Below are 27,801 nucleotides of genomic sequence, written 5' to 3'. Positions count from 1 at the left end.
GAGTGACTTGGAAATACTTTTTATCTCGGATTTACAAAAAGTGTGTGTTAAACCAATGAAGTTGTTTCTGGGAGGACACAAACAGAAATGATTGAGACTGTTCCTGAAGAAAACAAAGACATGAGAAGAAATGAACATGGGGGACATTATTCTACAGGGTCAAAGATTAAGCTTTTTAAAAGTAAACAGAACCTCTATAAAGTGAATGTATTTGGTCAGGGTTAAATTTTATATGTTGTACTATTTGGTAGTAATTAATGGGTCTTTTTTTTTAAAATCAGGACTGTATGACAGGCTTTAAGAATTTGAATGGAGTTGTTTTTTTTTTTACTTTTTAGAGAAAGGGATAAGTTGGTTTAGAAAATGGATTTTTTTTTAATTAAGTTTAAAATTTGTATGCCAGCTCTGGTAGCTTTTAATAGACCTTTACTAATTAAATGTTTATTTCTTATATTATTATTTTACTATATTATATTATTAAGAAGGGATATGATATGGGAAGAAGAGATTAATTTTTTTTCTTTTTTTTCTTACTAGAGAAGGTGCTAACTTACTGAAATTGTTTATACTTGTCTGGGGGAGAGGGAGGTCATCTTTTATATAGTATATCTTCTATCTTTTTTCTTTTTCTCTATTTCTTTGTACTTTTTTCTTTTCTTTTTATATTTTCTTAGTTTGTATTAGTTTTTTATCTCTGTATATGTAAACTTTAATAAAATTATTATTAAAAAAAAGAGAAATGCATTTGCCCACATGGAACTGGAGATGTTGAAACAGTCCGTCATGTGTTATTTTACTGCATCATCTATAGAGATAGTCGTAATGCCTACTTCCTGCCTCTTTTATATCAGTATCCTGGACAAACTGACAATATTTATATGTTCATCCTTTTTTCAGATTGTAAATCATTTATAACTCAGATCATAGCAAAACACTGTGCAGCAGCCATGAAAATTAGGCATCAATTGGTGAAAGGTCTCCCACAGTTGTAACATACTTTTTATACCAATTATTACAACTGCCTGTGTTAGTCTGCCTTTTTTTGTTTGTTTTTCTAGCTGTTTTCAGTTCTATCTCTGCCCTTGGCTGTAATAAAGATTTCATCTCTCATGCGCATTCACTTAGTTATACCTCATAGAAAGACTGATCAGTATTATCCTGTGGGGTCACAGTTTAATATGTTTTAAAGTTAGGCTAAATTATTTCTCAGATATAACACAATTTTTGTTGTTTCTTTTACCCACCATTTTTTACCTTTGAATTTTTTTGAAGAAAATCTTTTCCCCCGTTATTTGGCATGTTAAAACAATAAAATGCAAATGGATATGAAATACATGTTCTAGGCAATATGTTGTAAAATAGGTTAAGAGGACAAGTGCATTTCCTCCATGTGCTCTTTGGGAGAAGATGGATTACATGAGAAGCTTTCATCTAAGAGAAGAATATGAAAGTGCTGGTTCAGTTAACAAGGGGAATCGTCATAGGACCTGCATATAGGGGAAAGAACTATAAAGTTTTACACTGATGCAGCCTAATTTCAAAGACTTTGTGGAGCCACACCTCAAGAAAAAAAGGCAAATATAGAGAGCAAAACAAGCACAAAACAAGCCCAATTTTATGTTTAATGCTGTCATACCATTAGCTCTAGGTCGTTTTTTAAACTGGGAACTGCTCCTCCTCTTATTTTTGGACTTTGGCGTTTTGTCTTTTGAAGCCAGACTGGCCTGTGCAGATGCTTTCCTAGGTTTAAACGTTTTTGTCACAGTAGTTGGATCCACCGGATCAGGCATACTACTAAAGCTTTCCAGAGATTCCTCATCAAATTCCCTTTGTCTGCTGAGGTCCGGTTGATTTTTGTGATTGCTACGTGCTGCATTTTGCACTGGTACCACAAATCCAGTCCTGAGGAATGGCTGTTTCTCTTTTCCTCCTTCCTGATATTCACGTAACCAAGCTGATCTATTTTCCATTTCCTCTTCAGGCTGTCTCTGACTTCTTAACAAAGACAGAAAGATTCAGAATATATTCCAGCCATGGAATAAAACTAAATAAAGGTTTTCCAAGAAAAGTTGATAATAAGAAAAGCGAAGATATAATTTAGCACTGTTCCATTGCTACTTTGCACAACCCCACCCCTCCAGCACATAAATTCAGCATCCTTCTTTACAATGACTCAGCATTAAATATAATCAGTGTTAATAGCCTTTCGTACATAACCCTGGAAACAGAAATACTGGATTCAAAAAAAAAGTTGAATGTGCCTTCATACAATACTGACCTATTGTAAAAGAGGACAGCTTCCTGCCTTCACATCATTCTATTTGAATCACTGATATTTTCAATAAACTCATTGTTGCCTAGATATCAAATTGATATTCAGAATAATATGGTACTTACAGCAAGAGAAAACAAAAGTAAAATTATTCTGTAATTTATTTTTTAAATGCAATTTGGAATTAAAAACAATGATCCCCTACATTTTTCTCTTTATGCACTGTGCCAACTTTATTAATAAACCTCTAGCATAATGGGATCCAAACTATTCAGTGCTCAGTGTCTTATTTTCAGGAAGGTTCTTTGGATATAAATAATTGTTCTGTCCCTATTTTTCAAAGAAGTAAAATAATATGAACCATCCTATTAGAACATCAGTCACTGCTGGACGCAAATGGAATCAACAGATACTCAGTATCATTGAGCAAGGTAATTCCTCCTATCACAAATACAGAAATCTGCAACTTAGATGTATCATTTAAAGCACCTTTCACTATGAGTCTCAAGAGAAAATAATACAAAAATGCAAGGACAACTTTCATTTTCATAAGCAGAATATCAAATGCAAGTTATAATGCAATGCTGCTCGCAAAGCACTGCAAAGCAGATACCTTGGATTAGGTTTCAGATACCTTTGGTTCTCTGCTCCAGAGGTAGAATTACTTTCAAATGGCTTTGGAAATGCCATATAGTCAGCTTTCCCAGTAGTGTTATGGTGCAAGGTAGGTGGATATTCACTGTTCTGAGCATTGCAACTGTGTGAAAAGTCCCCGAGACCAGATGGAAACATCTGGCCAAAGTTGATGCCTATAAAAATAAATGAGATCAGAAACAGATTAAAAAATATGTACTTGAATTATGTTGGTAATCACAGAATAAAAGTAAATATATGCTAACACATTATTGGGTCTTCAAACGTATGATCCCATTTTTCTCCAGAATACTCGAAATAGTGCTGATGAGATTATTCCATTTTATCTTTATAATCAAGCTACATCAATCCTATGGCTGCAGGGCTAATTTGAGTCCCGGTATATGTGATTTGTACTATAATTTATACATTTATAAGGGAAAAAAAAAATTAAACTTGAAATAAATTAATTGAGGAGATATATACTAATCTAGATACTACAGCATTTTTTTTTATTTTAACTATTTTCTAGTTTATGCATTTGAAGAACAAACAGCAAAATCAATCTATACTACTACCTCTGCCTGTAAATAAGTTTTATGAACAACTGAGAGTATCCTCAGATGATAATTGCTGTCATGGCCATATTTCACTTTCAGTTAATTTTAGGGTGCTGTAGGAAAATTTATACTTAATCCTTTATTCTGTGATATAAAATTTACTAACATCCAAATCAAAAGAACAATAGCGTCACTTTTTATTTAGAAAATTGAATGGTTCAAGTGAACTTTATTCAACATATATCACCAATATTCCTTTTATACAGTAAATCAACAATTTCTCTTTATTCTAGATTACTGTAAGGCATGCAAACATGTACTCTTTTGTTCTTAACCTTTGTAAATATTAATGCTTTTGAATAACATTACATTATTTTTTAATCTTCACAGTATTGGAGGAAAAAAATATTATTTACGTAGAAGCAATAAATTAAAACCACAAACTAAGATGTCAAAGACTTTCTTCTGCTATTAAAGTAGCAAATCAAACATGTTCTACATAGCATCAACAAATTTAATTAGTCAGAAGATAATTAAGAAGGCCAAGGACAATTTGCTTTGAAGAGAGAATGATGTGAAACTAGGAAGTGCATTCTGGCCATTTATTTGTAAGAAAAGCAGTATCACTGCTACTCCTAAATTCTGAAAATGCCTACCTGGTGGGAAAGAAGAGAAATTTGTGAATCCAGGCACATTGAATAGGTTCATCGCTTGGGGAGGGAAACTAAAGGGACAAAACACAGTTGGTGATGGATGTGGCGGTGCCCTGTTGCCTTTCTCCTCTTTGGGTGTTCTGGCCTGCTGTTCTTCTTGCTGACGCATTAGATCATTTAACATTTGCTTCAACCTGTTAGGCAATTATTTATGAACAGAGAGTAACATTCAATGGGGGCAAAATGTTAGTTTTAGAAAATGTAATTAATAAGCATAGCCAGACCTGTGCAAACCTGTTGCCAAACACTAGTAAGCCAAAGGAAAGCCAGTAACAAATACCAGTTTGCTATAGGTAGCTGTAAGAAAGAGTAAAACCAAAGTGTTCTACATATTTAACATGTGCTTTAACCTGTATATGTGTATCTTTTAAAAACTAACAAAGTAAGTCTGTTATAACTGTTTTATTTTTGCTATAGTCCCAGAAATGTAATATGTAAATTGAGTATTTTAGAACGCCTCAGTACAGTGCACTTTTGCACTGTTTCCAAAATATTGTACTTTCTTTTCCTGGGGCTGTTCACATACAGAAATTTAATCTGACAATAATTCCCTTATGTACATCAAAAATAACTAAATGCACATAATTATGTTGTATTATCTGCTATTATTTCTGAAAAAGGTAAGGCATAAAGTTGAAGTGGATACCTTTGAACATTATTCTGTTGCCAAGTCAGCTGAGTGTAGCACTGATTTAACTGATGCATTATAAGGTGTACTTGTGGTGAAGCGACATTACCAGGCATTACACTGTAAGGACCAGTAAGCAAGGTCTGCAGTAAACAGGAGAGCATCTGCAGGGAAAAATTATGTTAATTATTTTTAAGGACTTCAAAAATGAATGCAGCAGGTCAGTTGTAACTGGGCTACTGTCATTGCTATTTTTCCAGCAGAAGTATCTTATCCAAATATCCAAATACTCCAAGGCTACATGAAGTCTGGTAGGAAATCCTCTCAGATAATCTGCTCACAAAGTTGTCTGGATTCATTTTCAGTTTATTGATGCTTAACTGATTCCAGCTCCTGGTTAAAACTGAGCTAGAAAAATCCAATATGGTTCATAAAATATTTAACATATATTACTGAAACCCTAACCATTCCATACACTTTTTTGCATAATTTTCACAAAGATGTTTTAAAATGGATACAAATAAAATACCTCATAATAGCTCCCCAAAAGGAGAGAAGTGCTGGGTTTTTTTATTTATTAAACACATACATATATAGCTTTATAAACTTATATCCAACCTCTATTACTTTCACATATAAATTTAATAATTATAATTATAATATAAAACCTTAGAACATGCACCCCACCCCCAGGACCAATATTTTACTTATCATTCCTCTTTCCAGAAATATAATAATTCTTGTGAAGGTGTACATCCTTTTCCTTTTAATAAAACAAATTCTACAAATATATTCCATATCTCTGCAAAATCATTTCGACTCTGTAACCCACTTCTAACTTTAATTCTTGTCAACTTATCATTAGTTGCAATATCCCACACTTCTTTATACCATTCCTCTATTTGATAATCAACTTTTACCTTCCATTTGCTAGCTATCACTAATCTTGCTGCCGTCAATAGATTTGTAATTAAACCTTTAGAGGCTTGAGTGCATCTAACCTTGTCGTATATTGGTAACAATGCTATATTCGGACATACCTCCGAATTTATCCCAGTTATCTCATTTATCTCTTTAAATACCAAATGCCAAAACTTCTGTGCCTGTTTGCAACTCCACCACATATGGAGTTAAGTGCCAGATTCCTGGCATCCCCTCCAACATAATATTGAATATTTCTATTTTATTTAATCTTACAGATGTCAAATACTATCTCCAAACCAATTTTAAAAAAATTTCCTTGATCCTTACGTAGTTTTTAAAATGTGCATATCCCATATCTTCCCCCAACTCTGATTACTTATTTGTTGTGTTAAATCATAATCCCATACTGATTTAAGATAATCCTGTTGATCTTCAATTTCTAATCATATCTTATAAATTTCACTTGTTTTACCTTTAATAACTATATTTTCTTCTTTATATTCTCTAAAACCATCTTCTCAAATCTTGTATAGCCTCTACATTCTTTATTTTCATTTATCCACTTCTTAATCCATTTCTTAATCCACAGAATATATAAGGAAGTATTGGACAATAAAATTGCAAGAGATTGATAGGGAGGTAATGGAACAGTATCAGATAAAGAAATAGAAGAAGTTATTGATAAATTAAAAAGGGGAAGTCCCCAGGAATAGATGGATTGTGACCGGAATATTATAAAGTATTTAAGAAATTATGGTACCTAAATTAAAGGTACTATATAATAGAGTGATAGAAGGTGATAGGATCCCACCATCATGGGAACAATCATTAATTGTATTAATAGCAAAGGCTGATAAAGATTTAACAGATCCTGGATCATACAGACCTATCTCGCTAATAAACCAGGATGCTAAAATATTGACAGCAATAATAACAAAAAGAATGAACACTTTTATATTTAGATATATTAATAAGGAGCAATATGGCTTTGTAGCAGGAAGGCAGATGTCAAATTTAATTGGATGAGTGCTGAATATAATAAATATAATAAATAAGAATGGATTGAAAGCAGGTTTAATAGCCTTGGATGTATTTAAGGCCTTTGACTGCATAGAATGGCCAGCTTTAAAAATAATAATAGAAACCTGTGAATTTGGTGAAAGATTCAAATGATTGATAAATCAATTATATCGATGAAATACTGCAATGGTTGTGGTGAATGATGGAATGACAGATCAAATTTTATTAGCCCGAGGTACGAGGCAAGGTTGTCCCCTTTCCCCGATTTTATTCACCTTAGTCATAGAAATTTTAGAAATGTCATTAGAAAGGATAAAAGCATTAAAGGGATTGGGAACAAAGGAAAAATTAAAGTAAGCTTGTTTGCAGATGACACTTTATTAACTATTGAAAACCCCCTGGAGTCGTTGGAGGGAACAGAAGGACATTTGAGAGAATTTGGGGAAATGACAGGGCTGCAAATAAATTGGTCTAAATCAGAAATGATGTTATTTTATTACAGTAAGAAGAGAGAGCAATGGTTTATGAGTAATAATAAAATAAATATTAAGTTAAAGAATTCGATAAAATATTTAGGAATAAATATAACAAAAGAACTAGATAGTTTAGAAAAGGAAAATTTCCATAAATTAAAGTGAGAAATTGAAAAGAAGTTGGAGTAGTATAAGAAAATTAAACTATCATGGTTTGGCAGAATAGCAATTATCAAAATGAAGATTTTACCTTGAATAAATTTCTTATTTAGGATGCTACCAGTTAAGGTATCAGAGATAGAGATGAAGAGTTGGCAAACCAAGTTTAATCATTTTTGTAATGGAGATAAGAAAAAAAGAGTGAATAAAAATAGATGGTATAAGCCTCAAAAAGCTGGAGGCTATATTATATAGCTAACCAAATAAGATATATTATAGATGGAATGGTAGGACAAGGACAGTTGAATTGGATGGAGATGGAAATGCAAGAATTGGAATGGAAATTGGAAAATGTATTTTTTAATAAACCAATTAAGAAATGGCTGGAAAGAGCTGAGAACCCCTTTTTAAAAACGATTTTAAGGATTTGGGCAAATATAAAGAAAAATTAATGCCAGTTGTTTCCCCATTGACCCCAGTGGCAATGGTGGAAAAATTCCCTACAAATTTAAAGAAGGAGTTGGAAAAGGAATTGAGGGAGAAGAAAATATTTCGAATAAAGGATTGGGTGAAAGAAATGAATAGTAAAGATCGAGTAAGAGGTATTAAGGGGAAGAAAGATATCTTGGCTTCATTGTATACAATTAGAAGTGCTATCTGTTACAATACTCATTTACAGATTCCTATTTTAATATCTTGAGCAAGACCACAATTGGATGAAAATCCCATAGATGTGCAGGACTAAATTGGATCTGCACCGAAACATTTCAGGATTCTTGACCAAGATGAGTCAAGTTCACGATCAGAAAAAAATCACCCATACTGAAGAAATCTCTCTTAAAAATATTTTTACTATATACCTGTTGATCCTGCATTAAAGTCTGACAAACATTGACACTGAATTCAAGATGCTTCTTTAATTGGTTAATTTGCTCTTGCCATTGTTCTTTCTCCTCCACGTAAGAAAGTTCAGACATCCAGCGATGGTTTTCTTGCCGTCGCATGCTGATGTTCTGTTGCTGCCTTGCTTTGGCCAGAGGACGGTAGTTTCCATCTGCTGAAAGAGGACGAGGATGCTTCCAGCTAGGAGTAATGAGAGTTGTAACAAGGCATTATACCTCTAGAAATTCAGCGCCTGGTACGAACAATTCATGAAATAAAATTGCAGTCACCACATGAATGATACAAATGAAGCTTAGATTTAAAGATCCAGAGACCTTGGAGGAAACATACTTCCTCTTTCATACTGGTTTACAAATATGGTATCTTTATCAGGTATGTATAAACAGTCCTCCTCCTTTTTCTAAGAAGAATTGCTTATCCCTGGAATCCAGGTAGAACAATTCTCTCGCACATAACGGTGGATGAAAAGAGGCAAATAGCTGTTGGAGTTATTGTCCATGCTGCTTACATTGTTTTTAATGTGTTAAAATGTGTGTGTGTGCACGCATAAAGAGAAAGAAGTACTGTACATATAGTAAGCCATGCAAAACCATTCAAAAGTGAATTGCTTATATATGGGTAAATCCCTTATTTTCAGTGCAGGCTTATGTCTTATTTTATCTTAAATATCTTATTTTCAGTGCAGACTCTCATTATCCCAAAGTACATTTCATTGAGCCTTAGAAGTTACTGAGTTTTAGTAGCTGAAAAACTAAATACCTGAATGATGGGCTGATAAATCAAATAATTAAATGAAATTTTATACATATAAAATATATAAAATATACAATTTTATAAAATTTTATAAATTTTAAATAATAAAATCCTTCATACACTTACTTTGGTGAGGGGGGGATTTACAAAATGTAACTTTTCAGGATAAATCTCAAAGCACAAAATATTAGTGGTGACCTAACAAATTATTTAAGGAATAGTCAAGGGAAATTAACACATAATATTACATTATTATTGTTATTACAACTACTGCTATTACTACTTGCTGCTACAACATCCCAGCTTTATTTTTGGTCAGCTCCACGCAGCATACATACCTAATGCTCCTGCCTCCTATTTTCCCCACAACCACCCTCTTTAACTAACCTCTCTTTATCTTCTTTTGCACAATATGAGATTTGATCTACATTATTTGGACACATGGACAATTCATTGGAACTGGATTCTTGTTCTTCCTCCTCCTCTTCAGCTTGAGCCAGCCCATCAGAAAGGTATACTTCTTCATCACCTTCGTCTTCATCAAGTGCACACTGTGTAGATCCTCCCCACGTTGCCATTGTTCTAGCATTAGGAATGGAAAAACAATAATAGTGCTGCTAAAGCATAATGAAGTGAAATTAGGTCATACAGAACTAAAACATTAAATCATATCAGAATTGTTATCAAATATTTCCAAATGAATATCATATTCTGGGAATGAATTTTGTTTGTTGTAGCTCCATTTTTTATTTTTTAGGAATTCTACAAATCCCAAATGATATCTAAAGGATAAATATGCATTTTACTGTTATGTTCCCTTTTGGTAGACTTCTTTTCTATTAATGCACTGAACCACAGAGATGACCTTGGAGAAATTATGCAACAGCAGTTAAAAAAACATGATTCCTGTCTAGGACAGGAAGATTAAATTAGAAAGGAACTCAGATTAGCTCTGCCTTAACTCTCCTGAGTGTAAGAGGGAGGGATGGAAAACGCTTTCTGACTTTCAAAATTCTGTTACTATAGCCTATTATCAATGAAGTAGAGTTTCAGTCTTTCTTGCAGAATGTATTTCATGACCTGGCCTACCTTGAAGGGCTGACAAGTGTTTTTTTTTTTTTTTTAAAGCAAACTATAACATAACAGTTGCTGCTCATATTCTTCAACTGAGCTATAAACTGAGCTATAAACTTGGCTACCTAACCATCATTCTGGCCACTCACAATAATTAAAACATGATGGAGAGGATGAAAGTTTGGAGAGAGTTACTTCAGTCCTAGAAACTCTCCCTTCATTTCAGTCCTAGAAACATTTCATGAAAAGACAAACATGTCAATAAATGCCACTGTAGCCAGTGACTAGGCAACCATTTTAACTGCAGGACTAGTGAAACAGAGCACAAATAGGAAGCAAAAATATCACAGCCTTTTCAGCTCTTAGGATAAACTGAAGAGAAAAAAATCCCTTTCCCCTCAGGTAATGTTCAGACAATTCCTATTATGGTTATTTTAAAAGGATCCTAACCCTTTTGGGGGGGGGGGGAACCCTTTACAACGAATATTTCAAATATCTAAATATACACCAGATGAACAGAACTTAATCTTACTTTTCTGTTCTGCTTTGCTGGGGAGTGCACTGAGTCTCTGATCCATCACTTTTAACAGATCCAGGAGCAGCAGGTGTAGCATCTGCTAAACCTATTCTTCTCTGATGCTCAGCCATCAGGGCTTCTAGCTGTTTTCTTCTCTGTCGCAATTCTTCTCTTAAAATCTCATGCCTACGCATCTCGGACCAAAGCTGTTTAAAAATAAATATTTATAGAATGATCATGAGGTTTAAGTCAAAGTATGTTAATGCAAAGTTATACACAAGAAGTTTTCTTTTCTTGTTAAACATACTGAAACTGTGTAAGTATATGTACGCCTTGAGTTAAAGTAGCACAGGGAACAGGGTCCCACGTCAGACAACTCTAATAGTAACGGCATTATGGAAGAAAGAGAACATGTTTTACATTCTTTTTTTAAACCAGTGGAAGCCATCATGAATGTCTGCATAGACAAAAAGATGGAGTAAACATTCAGTCAATCAATGATGTAAGCAAACAGGAAACAAGGTAGAAAATAGAGAAAGTTCTTTCCCATTTCTCCTTTAGCTGCTTCCAGCTTTCATAATGTTTATTATCAAACATTATCAGTCTTTATGACTGTTTGGGTATTCTGTTTTGCTGTTCTGTTTCTTGAACGTCCACTAAGAATAAGAGGCAAAGAAAACAAGTTGTCTTCTCAGTTATATCAATTTCTCTAAGAGGAAAGTACACCAGCGTTATTAAAGAAGTATGTACAGTACCTCACTATCCACCGCCGATTCTTCTGGCTCTATCGGAGACTTGCTCACTGTGCTGATTTCATTAGCAGCTGCTGGGGAGGTATTCCCTGCACAATTGTCCAGGCTAGATGTCAGCTAAAAAAGAATTAAATATTAAAATTGCAATCTGAGTACTCCAATAAAAACTTATACCAAATAAGCAATATACTGTATTCTTTTTATTAACTCAACCGATTCCTCACGTCAGTAAGTCTGAGCATCCTGGTTATGTTCCACGTACCAACAGTAGAATGAAAAGTACTTGATTAGTTTCTGAATATTTCATCTAACTCTTTAAGGATATCTCTTTTAAACATCTAATGTATCTTTCTTCAGTTTATTCAAAGCTGTATTTTCAAACATTTCTTTGCAATCAGGACAAAAACACCCTCCTTCCCTTTTTAAAAATTAATTAATATCAAGATTAATCTTCTTGCTATTGAGCCACAAATAAAACTGCCTCTGAGATTCTGTCCTTCCCTCCCTTGTGTTAGAAATCCAAATGCATTGTACATACCTGAAGATCTGGACAGGCCTTCTGCAGCACCTGAATTTTTTCTTGAATATTCATAAGTTTCTTTCTTTCTTCCTGAAGATGTTTAAGTTCTCTCTTTTGTTGCTGAAGTTTAGCTTCATAAAATTTCTCCCTAAAAATAATAAACTCTGTCATTATTTTCTGGGGAAAAAATTACAAGGACATATAACAAAATAGTAGCCTTATAACTTAACAGGCAATTCCCCACCTTTCTCTATTTCAAATGGACTCATAAGAACAGATTAACATAGTTGGATTTCCAATGTGAAAGCCTGAAATATATTCATTTTTAACACTAATTGACAATTGGTGAACCTTTAAGTTGGACTGCACCTTCCTAGGAGACCATGAAGAGAGTGGCCAAATACTCCTGTACTCAGTATACTTTCCAATGTGAACAACTACTGCCCCCAAACAGGATGAGCAAATCCCAGCCATACTCCGGAGCAGACATGAAGATGCACATCTTAGACACTGCCAGAGTGACTTGCACTCAGCAAAACAAAACCAAGGGTCCAGCACAAGGGAGAAATCACACCGATATGAGGAAAGACACTGCATGTAACCCTACCTCTCCAAAGAATCTTTCCAAATCAGACCCTCCAAATATGTATCTTCCTCAAATATATTAGCAGATCTGCAGCTTAATTTTATAAAATTCCTTAATGAAAAAGACCATACCTTGCTTTTTCATTCAGCCCCACACTTTTCTGTGACTTGTTACCACTGGTTCGAATATTGTTTGGTTGTTGCTGTTCTTTTTCTTCCTCAGCCAGAAAAAATTGTTCCACATTACCCTGTCCTGCAGCCTCCGGCTCCACCTCATCATCCTAAAGGTGACAGCAGTACCTTCAGCAGCGGTTCCCTTGAAATTCCCCCCATTCCCATTTTCAACATTTTATGAGTTCTCGGTCTTCAGGAACAGCTGAATTCAAAGGGTATGTCTCATCTTCATTTTTTCACTAACGTACACTGCTCCAATTTAATGATAATGCAGTGTAGAAAGGATACATAAGAAATAATTGTGGGAGAAGGTCTAACTATTTAACTGAAGCCACTGGCTTCAATTAGTTAAAATCCATAGAAAATGATGAGTTCCAGCCCAACCTCTTATGTTAATCCAGTGTTACTTTTGAGTGAAAACTATCACTACTTTCCAGAGCCATTTCTCACACTTAGTTATGTAACATTCTGAGGGTGGGTGGGAGGAGAAAAAAGGGAAAAAGACTTTTAGAGTCTAAGAAATATTTGAATATGTTTATGATGAAAGCAAGTGAGAATCATCAATAAGTATTTTCAAAAAAATCAGGAATGAAATTTATTAACCACTAAATAAAACAGTACTTATAATTCAGTACTGTTAAAACTTTTACCTCTGATACCAGAATAAACAATGGCTTTTTGACTCAGCTGAGATGTGCAAAACTCACACAATGCAACCCTTCCAGCAACGTATTTCTTCCAATGCACAGAGAAGCCAAAATTCCTAACATGCCAGTTATCCGCATATAGGGAGTTCAGTACGTAATAAAGTATTTCCTTTTCATGGAGGAAAGTAGATATACATATTTATAGCAATTCAGGCCATGATAAGTTTATTTTGAATGATGCTAGTCATAATTAGTGTCATTTTAGATTCACTTTGGAAAGGGTGAGGAACTTAGGAAAAAGAATTGAAGGTAGTTGCAAAGAAATATCCAAATTACCAACAATCACAGTGAACAGAGTGCACAATTCTAGCTACATGATGACGTTTGTACTATCTATACATTTGCATACATTCAATAATATATTTGGATATTATCTTGTCAACTTAAATGCCAGTGGAATCAATGAACATACAAACAAATATATGGGAATACTACAATTTGGTAGAACTATCACTTAAATGTCATGTATTTCTGCCACTAACAAATTACAGTAGTATATTACATTATAAGGCTATAGGTAACTGAAAGTTAAAATATAATTCTAATTTAATTGTTAAAAAGCCTTCAACATAACGATCCATTTTCAGTATTTCACAGTATAAAAACTACCTAAAATTGAAGCCACTATTGAACAAACCAGACCACAGTACACTCTTTTAAAGATTACCTTAGTAATTCTGGCATGTAAAAAGCTTTTTAAAAAATTAGGAAAATATACCTGGACCATAGCAACAAGATTTTGAAGCTGTTTCAGTTTTTGTTTTGCTGCCATAAGTCTGTTAATCTTCTGCTCAAACTCAGCATCTACAGGAGCCTCATCAGCTATGCTGCTTCTTCGGCTGGATAATGAAGCTTTGCTGATTCTATCGGCTTCGGCATCAATATCCTCCTCCTCCTCATCTTGTGGTACAATCACACCTTCTTCTTTCCTATTACAATGACAATCTGAAAGGGAAAATAAACTAAATAACTGAATGCAGACTTACAGCATTTAATAAGCTATCAAAATCCAAACTTAGTGCAGATTTTTAAAATTCTATTTTTAACACAAATGCGTATGAAATGACAGGTAACAAGTCCCATCTTACAGCAGGCATTTGCTCATACGGAAGCTGCTCCAACCCCTTGGCCATCTTAGCTCCCCCCTCTGAACTTCCCTAGCTGTACTATATTGTCTTCGGACTGCAGCAACCAGAACTGCACACAATATTCCAGGCAAGGTCCTACCACTGATTTTTATAAGGGGATTATGATATTAGCATCTCTACTTTCAATACCATTTCTTATTATCCCTAATATGCTGTTGGCCTTTTTTACAGCAGATGCACACTATGTCAACACCTCCATTGAGCTGTCCACCTTTACTCCAGGATCTCTTTCCTCATCATTCACCGCTAGCTCTGGTCTCATTTGTCTGAACAAGCAGTTAGGACTTTTGGCACTAATATGCATCACCTTACACTGTAACACTTGAATGACTGCTGAAAAGCTAGAATGCTACTGATTAATTAATGTTGCAGTTAGATCTCCCACCAATCCTGTAAAATAACCAGTAAGATATTGAAACGTACCTAAAGGTGAAGGCATATTTGGCATCCTTACATTAGCAGATTGATTATTTATTTCACAGGCTGTATTAAGATGTCTTCCATTTCGGTTATTAGTTCCACACTGCAAATTGCTATTACAGTTAATTTCGCCCCAGTTACTGATGCCCTGGGGATTTCTATTAGGAAAAAAAATCCAGTACGTTAAGTATTAGAACAGTATCTTAAGTTTTTCACAAGCTACGCACTAACACAAAATAACCATTTCATATACACATACACTAAGATATTTGCTTTATCAAAAAAAAAATCCCTTTTTTCCCTACAAGAATCCACCCTATCCTCATAAAAGATCTTATCAACAACAACCAATCTAACACAAAGCACATCTTAAAAGCACTCTAAGTCAAGAAGTTGTGTGCCAATGTTAAATTTAAAGAATACTTAGTTTCATATTGACATGTTATACAGTACAAAATACCCTTCAAATTCTCATGTTTGTAACACACTTTTAACTTCAGTAAACAACTGTCTCAATATACAACCATGTAATTGCTCCTTTAGGAGAGACATTAGGTTGAATCCAGAGACGGCCTCTGCTAGCTGTTCAAATCAAAGGATTTAAAATTTAGTAAATAACTTAAATCAAATTTAACTTGATCAGCTTTGAGTATGCCTAAGTCAGAAGATCTAGCCTCACTGATTAAACCAGAAAATGCTAGAAACTAAGTATTCCAATCTTGAAATCACAAAGTGAAATATTTCCTAAAATATCTAGATGCAAATAAAGTTCTATTTTGTTTCTTGTTGGTTAGCTGCCTACCTGGAAACCAGTACACACTTCCCTTCAATGGAAATTCACTTTTCAGTAATAAAACCTTGAAGGGAATTCTTATTATAAGCATCAAATAATGATACAAGAGGTACAATTACAAAAAGAAGCAGAAGTGTCTTGGTTCATAAATGACCTGCCATCAAGGACGTAAAAGTAAAAATAAACAGGTCTAAGGAAGATCCTAAATTACTCAGGATGATCAGACACAAAAGTTCTAAAAAGCTCTCTCCATATAGGGTGGCTAACAGCAAACAAAATCCAATTATGTATGAAATGTATACAAACACACAAAAGTGAATCAGTTTTAATTAGCCAAGCAACAGATGACGATGCTAAGTTACAATTAGTATCAATGCACACTATTAGCATGACAAGTAAAATAAAAAACATTGTGGGCAACAGTCTTCCTAAAGCCCTGAAACAAATGACAGCACAATCAGGAAGGTTAACAATTGCCCCAGTGGAGCAGATCATCCCACTGTCTATGCATTACTGCACACAAAGCAAGGGTAAAATAGATATGTTCCCTTTAACTTCACTACAGGTAGTCCTCATGACCACAATTGGGACTGGAATTTAGGTCACTAAGTAATACGGTTAAGTGAACCTGGACCCAATTTTACGAACATTTTTGCAGTGGCCATTAAGTGAATCACCATGGTCGTTAAGAAAAACACATGACTGTTAAGCAAATCATGCAGTTCCCTATTGATTTCTGCTTATTGGAAGCTGGCTGAGAAGGTTGAAAATGGTAATCACGTGACCGCGGGACACTGCAACCCTTGTAAATGCGCAACGGCTGCCAAGCGCCTGAATTGTGATCTCTTGACTGTGGGGATCCTGTGACAGTCATAAGTGTGAGGAACAGCCACAAGTCAGTTCTTTCAGTGCCATTGTAACTCCGGACAGTCTCTAAATGAACTGCCATTAAACGAGGACTACCTCTATTCATAAACATCACACTGCTCAGTGGTGGAAGAGAATAAATGCTGTAACACAATTAAGTTTTGATTACACATTACTTATTAACTTATATGCAACTAACCAACCTAATATTTGTAACAGGTTGTGGATTCTCATGTTCAGAATCACAGTCTGAATCTTCTGTCTCTTCTTCCTCTTTAGTATTTTCATTCACAGCATCTGTCATCATATCAGAATTTTGCTCATAATAGTGGACTAATTCACGCAATTCATTCAATTTCTTGCGAACTTCATTCAGCTTCCTACAATAAAAAAATAAATAAAAATCAATTCAGTTTATTCTGTAGATATCAAATGGTGGGGGGGGGCTCTGCAATAATTTTTGTTACTTTCTTTACATAAAAGATTTTGGATAATGCATATACTGTTAATTATGTAAGGGAATGTGGGAAAGACCTTAGGAGAATGGGCGAAGAGGCGCTGCCAAGGGAACAGTCAGATAAGAGACATCATAGCCCACAGATGGATAGTGGGAGAAACAAGAGGCCCAGAAGAGACCCTGCCTAGGTTCTCGGGCTGTAAAGGAGATGGGGGGAATTGTACTTTTAGACTTGCAAGATTGATGTCGGTCTTGCGGGGTAAACCAGATAAGAATCATGACCAGATGATCTAATTCCACTTTACTGTAAAGTTACATTGAGAGAATCTTGCAAGTCTAAAAGTACAATTCTCCCATCTCCCTTACAGCCCGAGAACCTAGGCAGGGCCTCTTGGCCTCTTGCTTCTCCCACTATCCATCTGCGGGCTATGCTGTCTCTTATCTGACCATTCCCTTGGCAGTGCCTCTTTGCCCATTCTCCCAAGGTCTTTTCCATATTCCATTACAAATTATGAGGGAAATTATTTTGTAAATTATTTTGTAAATGCATTGGAGATAAAACTGACAAAGACCAGAATCTCTCAATACTTTGTTCTGTGTATGTTAGGCAGTCAGTCAGTATTACAGATTTTACAATAAAGTACTAGAAAAACCTTTGTGCCAAACTTTTGAGTAATTCCTTTGAAATCTTGAATACTTAATATTCAATTACAGCGTTCAAATTATTTCACGTTGTATTATGAAATACTGGAAATGGTAGGTTAATGTTATTTTTATACTCACAATGGCACAGGGCCTGGTTATGCAAGGGACCACTTATCTCTACTTCTGACTGCCCTCTAAATTCAGGCAGAGTGGGTACACTCCAGGTCCCTTCAATTAAATGTTGCTATATTGTGGGACCGAGGAAGTGTGCCTTCTGTTGCAACCCCTGCCTTCTGGAACAACATCCCCCCCGAGATACAGACAGTGCCTACTCTCCTGGGGTTCCAGAAAGCCTTTAAGACCTGGCTATGGGGTGAATGCAGTTGTTATATATTGGTGGGGTCCCTCTTGTATTTTTGTACAGTTTATTGTTCTAGTTGTTTTAGCCCAGGCTGCCTGTTTATGTGGGTTTAAACTGTTTTACTTATTTTTACTAGTTTTCCTGACCAGAGTCTTCTGGGGTGGCAGGCATAACAAATCTAATAAATGTAATTATAATAATTAAATTAATAAGTATACTATTACTATTATTTTTTTAGGAATCCTGATATTCCTAAAACCATCTATAAAGATTAAGGTAGAGCTTGTCTTGACTCATAACTCAACCTTTTAATCTCACCTCTAATAACATTGCTATAACTTTGTATTCTATTGATTCTATGATTTCTTAACAGTCCAAATCATATGTTAGAATTAAGATTATGAAAAGAGCAGAACATATAATATTGCACTGCTAAATAGCAGCCTGAATCTTATTTATGTGTGCTGTAAGTTACTGCCACTAAAAATGTGTATGTATGTGCCTATTTTAAAAACTAAAACAGAATTAAGAGCATCTTTAATGTTCACCATCAAAATATATAAATTAGCATTAAGCATGAAAATCTAACTTTCCCAAAATTGCAGTTTTTATAAACTGAAATCCCCTGTAGCATAGTATGCATTATTACAGCCACATTAATACAAACAATAACCAGGACGTGATTTATAAGATGGAAGTCTTGTTACCACCTGCTTTTTAAAACCAATAAACTACAGTAGTTAATAAGCCAACATAATGTAACAACGGATTACTGAAGCTTTTCTGTTGGATTTAAGTTGTTGTCTTCTTCACTGTCATTCTGTGAGGTTACAGAGTCTGGACGGTAGGCAGCTGAGGATGCTAAGCTGTTCGGTTCTTCATTGACAGCTGTCACAGGCCCCACAGAAGCGATTGAAGCTGCACTCCTTTGATCAATACTCCTCTGAGGAGATCCTGCAGCTGGCAGAACTGCAAAGTTAAAGACAATTCTGTTTAACCCTATTTTATGCAAAAAAAGATGCATCTGTTGAATATCGGAAGGACTGCATTTCTTATCAAAGACTAAGACATATGTTTATATGTTATAAACAGTTAAAGGTAATTTAACAAAGGTGCTTTTAACTACTGTTAAATAAATAGTCTTTCTAAAGCAGCAACTTGCAATCACTATCTTAACACCACCATGTACTGGTCTCTCATGCATATTCTCATAGTTTTCATAGAAGAGTCATTCTCAAAAATTGTGGAGAGGCTGGGATAACTTGGAAACAGGTAGAGTAAAGAAGAAGCCTACATATTCATCTTCATAATGCTTGAGGATAGGAATCTCATCCAACGTGTATATAGCAGTTGCAATTTATCCCTTCACTAGTTGCTTATGATATGAGAGGGAAAAATAGCTTTTAAGGAAGAATCTCTGAGAAAGCAGAATTTAGGGATTGGAACCTAAACATTTGAGACACTAACATTAGCAATTTTATCTCAAAATGCAACAGAATTGACATGATTTCCATTTCCATTTCCAGCAGAAATTCTGAGTAAGTCACAGTATCCCAAAAAGGTAAAAATTTACTTACATGATGATGAGTTGTTAAGATGCTGGTCACGAAGTGTATGCAGTGCTCCTAGCAATTTATCCATCTTTTGCTTTTTACCCTGCAATGCTACCATCTTACTAAAAAGTTGTGCTTTTGTATCAGAAGGATGCTCAGACATGGAAGAATTCCTGCTCTGGGAAACTTCTCTGGCAAGAGAAAGACTCTCGGCTTGCCTTCTATTATCTGGCACAGGTTGAATCTAAAAGCAAGCAGATATATTTTATTCTAAGCACTGAAATGTTTAGTAGTGAAATGTTATGAAGTACAATTAATATGCCCACTCCCCTGAGAATAAGCCTCGCTCAATTCAGTATAATTTACTTTGGAGCAAATATGTGCAAGAGTGTACAACAATACCTTCATATTTTCAAAAACTATTTAGAGAAATTCTCTTTAAGTGTGGACTGTCAGAGATGCCAAAGAACCTGAAGTCCTGACAAGTCCCTATTACTAAGAGAGAAGGGAAGGCGCTGGTATTATCCTATCTTTTTCCTTCAGGATTGCGACTAGTTCCCTCTCCAAATATTTTTTTTAATCAATTGCAGTCAGGTGGATTTTTAAAATTCCAGCTTAGAACAGGCAAAAATCCCCATCCATGTTGGGGTACACCATGTTGATGAAACTGAAATATACCTCCATCCTCCAACCTTTTACTTTGCCCCCAAATTTGGAACTTCAGTGTTATGAAGAATGCAGCTATGGGTATCTCTGAAGAGGATTAATAATTACCATGCTCCGTTTTGATTATCATTTAATGCTTCCCACCCTGCTGCAAACGTAACTAACAATACCATTTTTGCATGAGAAGATACCATACAGCTTACAATAACTCCAGTACTCACGATAAAAAAAAAAAAATTAAAATATTTTAAGAGAAAGACAGGCAAAATAAAAAGAACCGACAACTGAGTAATATGAAATCTTGTAGAAGAATGTGATCGGTGGACAAAGAGAAGTGAGGAAAGACATAAATATAAAAAGAGAAAAAAGTTATTATGCAAATGAGGGCACACAAATCCTGTGAAAGAGTTGCTTCAGAATCCATAGGGGGGGCTTATCGCTTTTTGAATCATTAAAACAGCTGCATCTTTTTCCAGGCTCACATGGGTTATTTGAAAGATGTTCCTATCTCCACATATTTGCTTTGCAAACTGAAGTGGCTGTGCATACGAACACACACACACAGTCAAAAGCAGCTTCCAAGGCAGCTACACAGCTGGCAAAGACAAAGCTACTTTAATGATTCATTTGTGCTTCTGAGCATTCCAAAGTGCCTCTTTTGAAAGTTGCACAGCCTTAATTGAGAACATCATTTCTGAGTATATATGGAGAGTGATGGAAATGGAACTTGCCTATAGAAACAAATGGAGAAAATAAATATTTCACTGAGTTAAGACTAAATATAGCATGTCTACGCTACCAGAAAGGAAAAAAACACACAACAATGAAGCCTGAGCATTATCAATGGACACAGGATGCTGACTGAAGGAGGAAGGAAAGCTAAAAGCATATGGGACCCTTAACAAAAGTTCTCCATGCTATATTTTATTGTGAGGCTAAACTTGTCAAGCTATCTACTCCTGATTTTCATCAGCAAACTAGTCTTAAGAACATTTGTATACACACACAAAAAAGGTTTACCTGAGTATCATGAAGTTGATTGTGAAAACGCTGAATTAAATCATTTAATTCTTCATTCAGCTCGGATGTTAGACTCACTCCTGAAATGCTACCCGTGGTTTCCATTACAACTAAAAAAGAGGAGGAGAAAAAGAACAGTTCTACCCACATATCAAGTGCAAGTTTATTAAAAATCAAGAAACAGAAATTCAATCACACCACCAAAAATGACATCTCAAAGTATATCTAAATATTATTATTTCCCATTGGAAATATAAACAGCCCTGAGCTGTTAATAACACACATATTTCTGGTATTATTTCTGGTACCACTCAGAGTCCCTCTTCGGGGGGAGATGGGTGGTAGTATAAATTTGAGAAATAAATAAATAAATAGAAGCCCGAATCATAATACATAATGCAGGATAACATATTCAATGTCTTTTGTTTTCCAAATATTTCTTGCTTTTCATCTCACTGTTACTTAGTTGGACTGCTCATTTGACATTATAATATTCAGATACTTCTAGTGTTGAACTGAAAACCAAGCTGAATACAGCATCAAAATGCTTCATTTAAAAAATAGGCTTGGGGTATATTTCTCATCACCACTACTAAAAAATAATTACTGGAAATCTAAATTCTCAGTGTACATATTTTTCAAGTATCTGAGTAATGTGGCCCATGAAATTTGTTTTTTTGGGTTTGTGTCTGTTTAGAAGGGATTTTTTTTTAATATATCGAAGTTCAACATACCTGAATCATCCATGACAGCAATAGCTTGCTCTGCTTTATGCTGAAGGGCAAGCAGAGCAGCTTGCCTCCCCTGAAGAGCCTTCAATTGTTCCTGCTGTTGTAGCATCCTTTTCAGCAAGTCATGTTGCTTCTTTAGATTTGCAAGTTCTTCTGTAGCCTCTTGCTGAGGATCTCTAGCCTGGAAAAAGGTGATTATGGAAACATCATTTATATTGTACCAGAAATAATTTCCTCACACTTTTTATTGCAACTAAAGTTTGCAAAATACTTCTGTGAGAAAGGAATTAAATCTTAATCTAAAAATATTTAAGATTTTGTATGTTACATTAAGCAAAATATTGTACTAAAAGGACATAGTCATTTTTTAATAACAAAGTAGAAATTTGTACTATTATTTCAAGTAATCAGCAAAAAATTATGCTTAGCAGAGCAACTCTACATTAAATGTGCACAACACTTACATACTGACCTCTTTTTCTAAAGGCTTGGATTGAGAATAATTAAGGCACAATATTTAACAGCCAATCAATAGTGGGGGGGGGATCAACAGCACATCTGACTCCTTATTTCAATGGGAAAGAATGAGATGTGCATCTTCCACTAAAATTAAAGCTACTCAAAATAGGCTGCCTTGCAAAACTGTGAATACGTACAACTACAAGTTACAGTAAAAACTGAAAAAAAACCCTAATAGAAGACCAAAACACAATTCCTACTCAGTTCAAATACCTTCCTGAAATTATTCAAGACAAGCACGAAGTACAATTCTTCATTTTTAATGTCTAATTTAAAGCTTGAGGGGAGCTTTAAAGATGCAGGAGGGAAAGAGAAGATAAATCTTAAAAAAACAAAGGTATAGGATTAATCTGACCAAAATATAGAAATAGATCCAAGTTATACAGCAAATAACTTCTCAAACTTTAATAACTGTATAGAAGATACCATATTGGTAAAAACAGTTTCCTCATTTCTGCCCACAGAAGCACCCAGTTCATGAAGCAGGAATCTCTGCTAGAATTTATTCATTTCCACATTTTCCAAAAAGCTGGTCAGAATCCAAGCCACATTAAAAAATGCCATTTTAGGAAACAATAAATAAGTATTTTAAGTAATTATCTCAATTACGCCAATGCAAGCAATCAACTTGACGATCAGTTATATCACAGAGAAGCTTCCATATGGAAGTCCTCAGCTTTTTTTAGCTTATAGGTAAAGGTAAAGGTTTCCCTTGACGTAAAGTCCAGTCGTGTCCGACTCTAGGGGGCGGTGCTCATCTCCGTTTCAAAGCCTTGGAGCCGGCGTTGTCCATAGGACACTTCCGGGTCATGTGGCCAGCATGACTCACGGAACGCCGTTACCTTCCCGCCGAAGCGGTACCAATTAATCTACTCACTTTTGCATGTTTTCGAACTGCTTGGTGTGCAGGAGCTGGGACGAGCAACGGGAGCTCACCCCGCCGCGCGGTTTCGAACCGCCGACCTTCCGATCGACAGCTCAGCGGTTTAACCCGCAGCGCCACCGCGTCCCTTTTTTAGCTTATAAAGGAAGAATAATACCTTCCATAAATAGGAAGTATTTTCCTGGAATGAAGAATAATTAGGAAACAATATAAAATCCATTAATTTAAATATTAATTCTAACAGACATTACCAAAAAGAATTAAGAAATCTCTGAAACAAAAGCAGCTACTGATTGGATTTTAAACTTTTAGAGAAAAAAAGGAAGCCTTAAAAGATTAAGACCATTTACTGAAAGATTCCCAAGGCAATATTTGGTAGTACCTTTGAGAGCAATCCAGGTTCTTGGCTATTAATCCTACTAGACCAGATTTCCCTGCCATTCAGGGCAGTTGTGTCATTTTTCCCCTTTGGAGTTGCTGTAACATCCATGTCTGAAACCTGTCCTTGAGTAGCTGAATTCCCTAGTTTGTCCTCAATGCAGGGCCGAGTTTTCCGACTAAAAGATACCTCCTTTATCAAATAATTTAGTAAGTCAGACTGTGAGCATATATTTCTATGAAGTATAATTTTTCAAGTTATGGCCTATTCTGATCTGTCAACACAATATGTCTGTGCTTAATACACTGCAATTTTATTTGTTGCAAAATATCAATCACTATGATCTGGAGGGCACATGCACACAGGAATTTCACTCTCCTTTAGGTAGGTTCTTCCGTTAAGTATTTCAATTGCCATTTAAATTTCAGAAGGTGAGAAAGCAGTTTGGAGGCGTGGAGGCAATTATTCAGGAAAACACTGTTGCCTCATGGATGGCATATGCACATCTCTATGGATTGTGACCCGTATATAATTCAGTAATTATCTCTGCAGGACACTGGTCAAGCCCTGAAATCCACCATGAAATACTAAGTATACAACATATATTATTAATAGTATAGGAATTCAATTTGGGACAACCCATGTCAAGCACACAACAGCTATTTTGCATTAAAAGGGGCTGCTCCAAACCCATTAGGCACATTTTGATATCACCAGAAGAGGCTGAGGTTGAAAAACAGGCCATTTCAAACACTTTTGTTAAGTTCAGAATAGCCCTGAAATATTTCCAGTGAGGCTTTGTTTTGCTTTGAGTTTGAAATGTGTTACACACCACTGCAATCTCACATGCATAAGATAGATTCTCATATGTGCTGCAGAGCATTATCCTTCATAGAAGAGAATGAAAGATAGATTAGTGGTCTGTTGAATTGTATCAAGCACAAGTGTCTACAACATTTTTTACATACGTAATACTGGTCACTGTTTAAACTTTCAAGACTTTTACAGGCTTAACAACTTTGTTCCTACAGAAATTCTTCCAAATAAAACAAAAATGAACCTTTTGACAAGTTTTTCAAAGGCATAATATTCTAATGCAAGCCAGTTACCATTCTCATCACTTGTAAGGAAGAACTATTGCTTCTGAATAAATAGCACACTTGTTACCCTCATCCACTTCCTCACTAAATACTTTGGGCTTTACTAGCCCAGCTCAACTCAGAACTTACAGAGGGCTTGCTCCTGGCTGCCATCAACTGTCAATTACACACAAAGCAATTTCTCACTATCCCACAAAGTCAACTACAAACCTATCAGCACGCTGCTTTTGGAAAGGGGGAGGTAGGGCAGTTCCTTCTTAAGTAATAAAAGGTTTTATTATATGTTTTATAATATTTAGCATTAGTGAATAATGAAAAGTAGGTTTTCTTAAATAAAAATAAATTCTTAACATCCATTATCTGAAAAGTCATCTTTATTTGTAGCACCTGAATTACTAAAAAGTAGCTTACCGTTGTATCTGAAACTTCAGACTGCACATCTATGTTTAGTGATGTGCTCTCAGCTACAGAACCAGATCCCACAGCTGAATCTATAGTCCGACCATCCTCCTCATTTTCTCTAGCCTGAAATATTATGTGTGGTATAAACAAAAAGCTAATAAATGAAATAATGAAAGGAATGTCATGGGGAAAGTGTTATATAGCAAACTTATCCCCCATTTGATCTTTATGAATTTTCTCTGTGAATTTCAATTGTCTTTCAAACTTACTAGCATTTTCTGCAAAAATTTCAGGTAAGATTTCTCTTGTTCTTTCAGATGATCTATGAGATGGGATAAGCGTTCAACATTAGCAGATCTCTCATTTTTCTCAACAAGGTCATCTCTCATGGAACTAGCTTTTGCAATGTAGTCACGAATTTGAACTAATCTGGTCACAGTCTGAAAAAGTTACAAGGAGTAATAATTAGGTTAATACACTGATGTACTAGATCTAAAGCACTATCATAAAACAAATAAATTTCAATCCCTATAGTCCATTAATATGGGACAAACTATCATGTCAAAATACAAAGCTAATTAGCAAGGCAGTGGAATCCTTTACATGGATTTATGATTATTTATATATGGTACATATGGACAGATAGGCCTGCACATATGTAACTATTTGCAGAAGCTCTTAAACTGGAGGTGAGAACCTCCAGGGAATTATGAGCCACTTACAAGAGGATCACAACATGTTTTAAAATGTTCTGCAGGCATGGTTGTTCAGACTGGACTTTTGAGCAATACTAAGTTTACAAACTGATTTTCTACCTACTCCTTTACGTCTATTCTTTTAATTATTATTTCTATATTATTTTGAAGTTTTTTATTCATGTATCTGTTTTTAGAAAAGGCTGAAATCTTTTAAAATCAGTAACTAGATCAGAAATGTCTATACCGTTTGTAATTTGCTTTAAAATGTAAGATATTTCATGCATTGGGCTTTACACAGTTGTAACTGACAAAACTTTCATTCCTCCAGAGTATAACAACTGATGCCTTTGGATTATGTGACAAACCATTATCAAATATTGGCCACTGCTATCAATGGCTTATCTCAGAAATATCTGTGCTCCAGCATCTCTGTTGGTGTGGCATGTAGCAGTAGAGCCATAGCCTTTGGAATATCTGCTGAAGTCGCTACATTGGTAAAAACAAGAGAAATCTGCTGAAGTCGCTACATCAGTACTTTTATCTGTTATTTTAAATCTCTGGGCATTCAAAATTGGAAAGGTTTGCTGGAAGAAAAGGGCTATCAATCTGCTGGTAATTCTAATAAAACTAAGGCTAAATTATGAAAGTTCAATTAAATATATGTATCTTTTGATTTCACAAGTTTTTGCTACTGTAGAAAAACTGCCTTGCTGTGTTATTTGTGAGAAAACACTATCCACTGAGTGTAAAGTTGGGAAAACTAAAATGATATCTAGAAACAAGTAATGCCAAAAATTTTATCTTTGTTTTCTTTGATACAAAGATTAACATTAAAAGTAAGTAGTATATTTATTTCTTGTCCAACTCTAATCTCCATGAAAACATTCATTTTATTCGGGGTGGGGGAATTGCACAAACCCTTTTATCCTTTTAGGAGGCTGTGGTATTGTAAAGTTGGAGAATTCCAGGAGTAATGAATTAACCTAGCCACTTCAGCTTATTCCAAGATGAGGTTATATAAGCTTTTTAATGTATGTTTTAAAACATTGGAGAACTTCAAGAAGTCCAGCTGTATAACTTTTATTTCTATTAATGGGCTTTACTTGATTGGTTGTGCTTAAGCCTCTACAATCAAAACCCTGGATCAGTGAAAGAAAAGCCCTGTATTAGAAAATCACATGTAATACCGCATAACAAAAACATCATTTTTAGCTCTCAATACAAACTTCAAAGTTCCCTCATTTTCAAAATAAACATTTTCTAGAAAAGTTCTTTGTATTAAGAATATACAACCATTAAATATTACTCTTTAAGATGAAGCATAAATGAAGTACAAACAGCACCTGGCTACTGTCCATCGCAGGTTCACCTCTACCGTCTTCTTCAATTGAGACTGGGCAATTCTGCAACAAATCTTTATTTAAAGCAGCTGTAAATAAGTCTTTATATTTTGAAGATGCACCAGTTTCTTGCATTTGAGGACTCACTGCAGCATCTTTGCCCTTGTTAGTATTAATCTGTAGTGACAGGAAGTTGAATGGTTTTCTGTTTTCATTAAGCTGGCGTTTGTTGTTAGCGGCTGTTGCTCTGCCCTGAGAATCACTTCCAATACTTCTCTATGTAAGAGTGAAACATCAGCAAATTATTCATATTTCCAATAATCCTATAGTACTTTTAAGTAACCTTATGGGGTGTTACTGGATCATACTCTGAATAAGCAAATATTGTTTTCTACTTCACGTGAACTTGTAAATCAGTATGGAACACAGTTCAGTTTAAACTGCAGGATGCA

The 27,801-nt window shown here is 35.1% G+C and overlaps 1 protein-coding gene across 9 annotated transcripts in view; it reads right to left on the bottom strand.

The window, feature by feature from the left end:
* The window catches only part of PCM1 (pericentriolar material 1), a 57,626-nt gene that overhangs the window by 23,210 nt on the left and 6,615 nt on the right, over positions 1–27,801 (bottom strand). For 5 of the 9 annotated variants that reach the window (XM_063310494.1, XM_063310495.1, XM_063310492.1 and 2 more), the window contains 21 exons: positions 27,353–27,625; positions 25,581–25,751; positions 25,321–25,434; positions 23,813–24,001; positions 22,032–22,209; positions 21,298–21,407; positions 19,636–19,855; positions 18,832–19,027; positions 16,799–16,975; positions 14,939–15,093; positions 14,086–14,312; positions 12,619–12,767; positions 11,920–12,049; positions 11,385–11,498; positions 10,645–10,835; positions 9,426–9,620; positions 8,243–8,465; positions 4,825–4,970; positions 4,122–4,312; positions 2,907–3,081; positions 1,637–1,995 (listed from right to left, as the gene is read on the bottom strand). In XM_063310494.1, the coding sequence (XP_063166564.1) occupies positions 1,637–1,995; positions 2,907–3,081; positions 4,122–4,312; positions 4,825–4,970; positions 8,243–8,465; positions 9,426–9,620; positions 10,645–10,835; positions 11,385–11,498; positions 11,920–12,049; positions 12,619–12,767; positions 14,086–14,312; positions 14,939–15,093; positions 16,799–16,975; positions 18,832–19,027; positions 19,636–19,855; positions 21,298–21,407; positions 22,032–22,209; positions 23,813–24,001; positions 25,321–25,434; positions 25,581–25,751; positions 27,353–27,625 (3,883 nt within the window). The remainder of the gene's footprint in view (positions 1–1,636; positions 1,996–2,906; positions 3,082–4,121; positions 4,313–4,824; positions 4,971–8,242; positions 8,466–9,425; positions 9,621–10,644; positions 10,836–11,384; positions 11,499–11,919; positions 12,050–12,618; positions 12,768–14,085; positions 14,313–14,938; positions 15,094–16,798; positions 16,976–18,831; positions 19,028–19,635; positions 19,856–21,297; positions 21,408–22,031; positions 22,210–23,812; positions 24,002–25,320; positions 25,435–25,580; positions 25,752–27,352; positions 27,626–27,801) is intronic. The other 4 variants (XM_063310497.1, XM_063310499.1, XM_063310498.1 and 1 more) reach the window with 2 other exon arrangements.

Source organism: Candoia aspera, chromosome 8, assembly GCF_035149785.1.
Source record: "Candoia aspera isolate rCanAsp1 chromosome 8, rCanAsp1.hap2, whole genome shotgun sequence".
NCBI lineage: Eukaryota > Metazoa > Chordata > Lepidosauria > Squamata > Boidae > Candoia > Candoia aspera.
The sequence above is the reverse complement of the archived record's forward strand: the minus strand, read 5'-3'. Positions and strand labels throughout refer to the sequence as shown.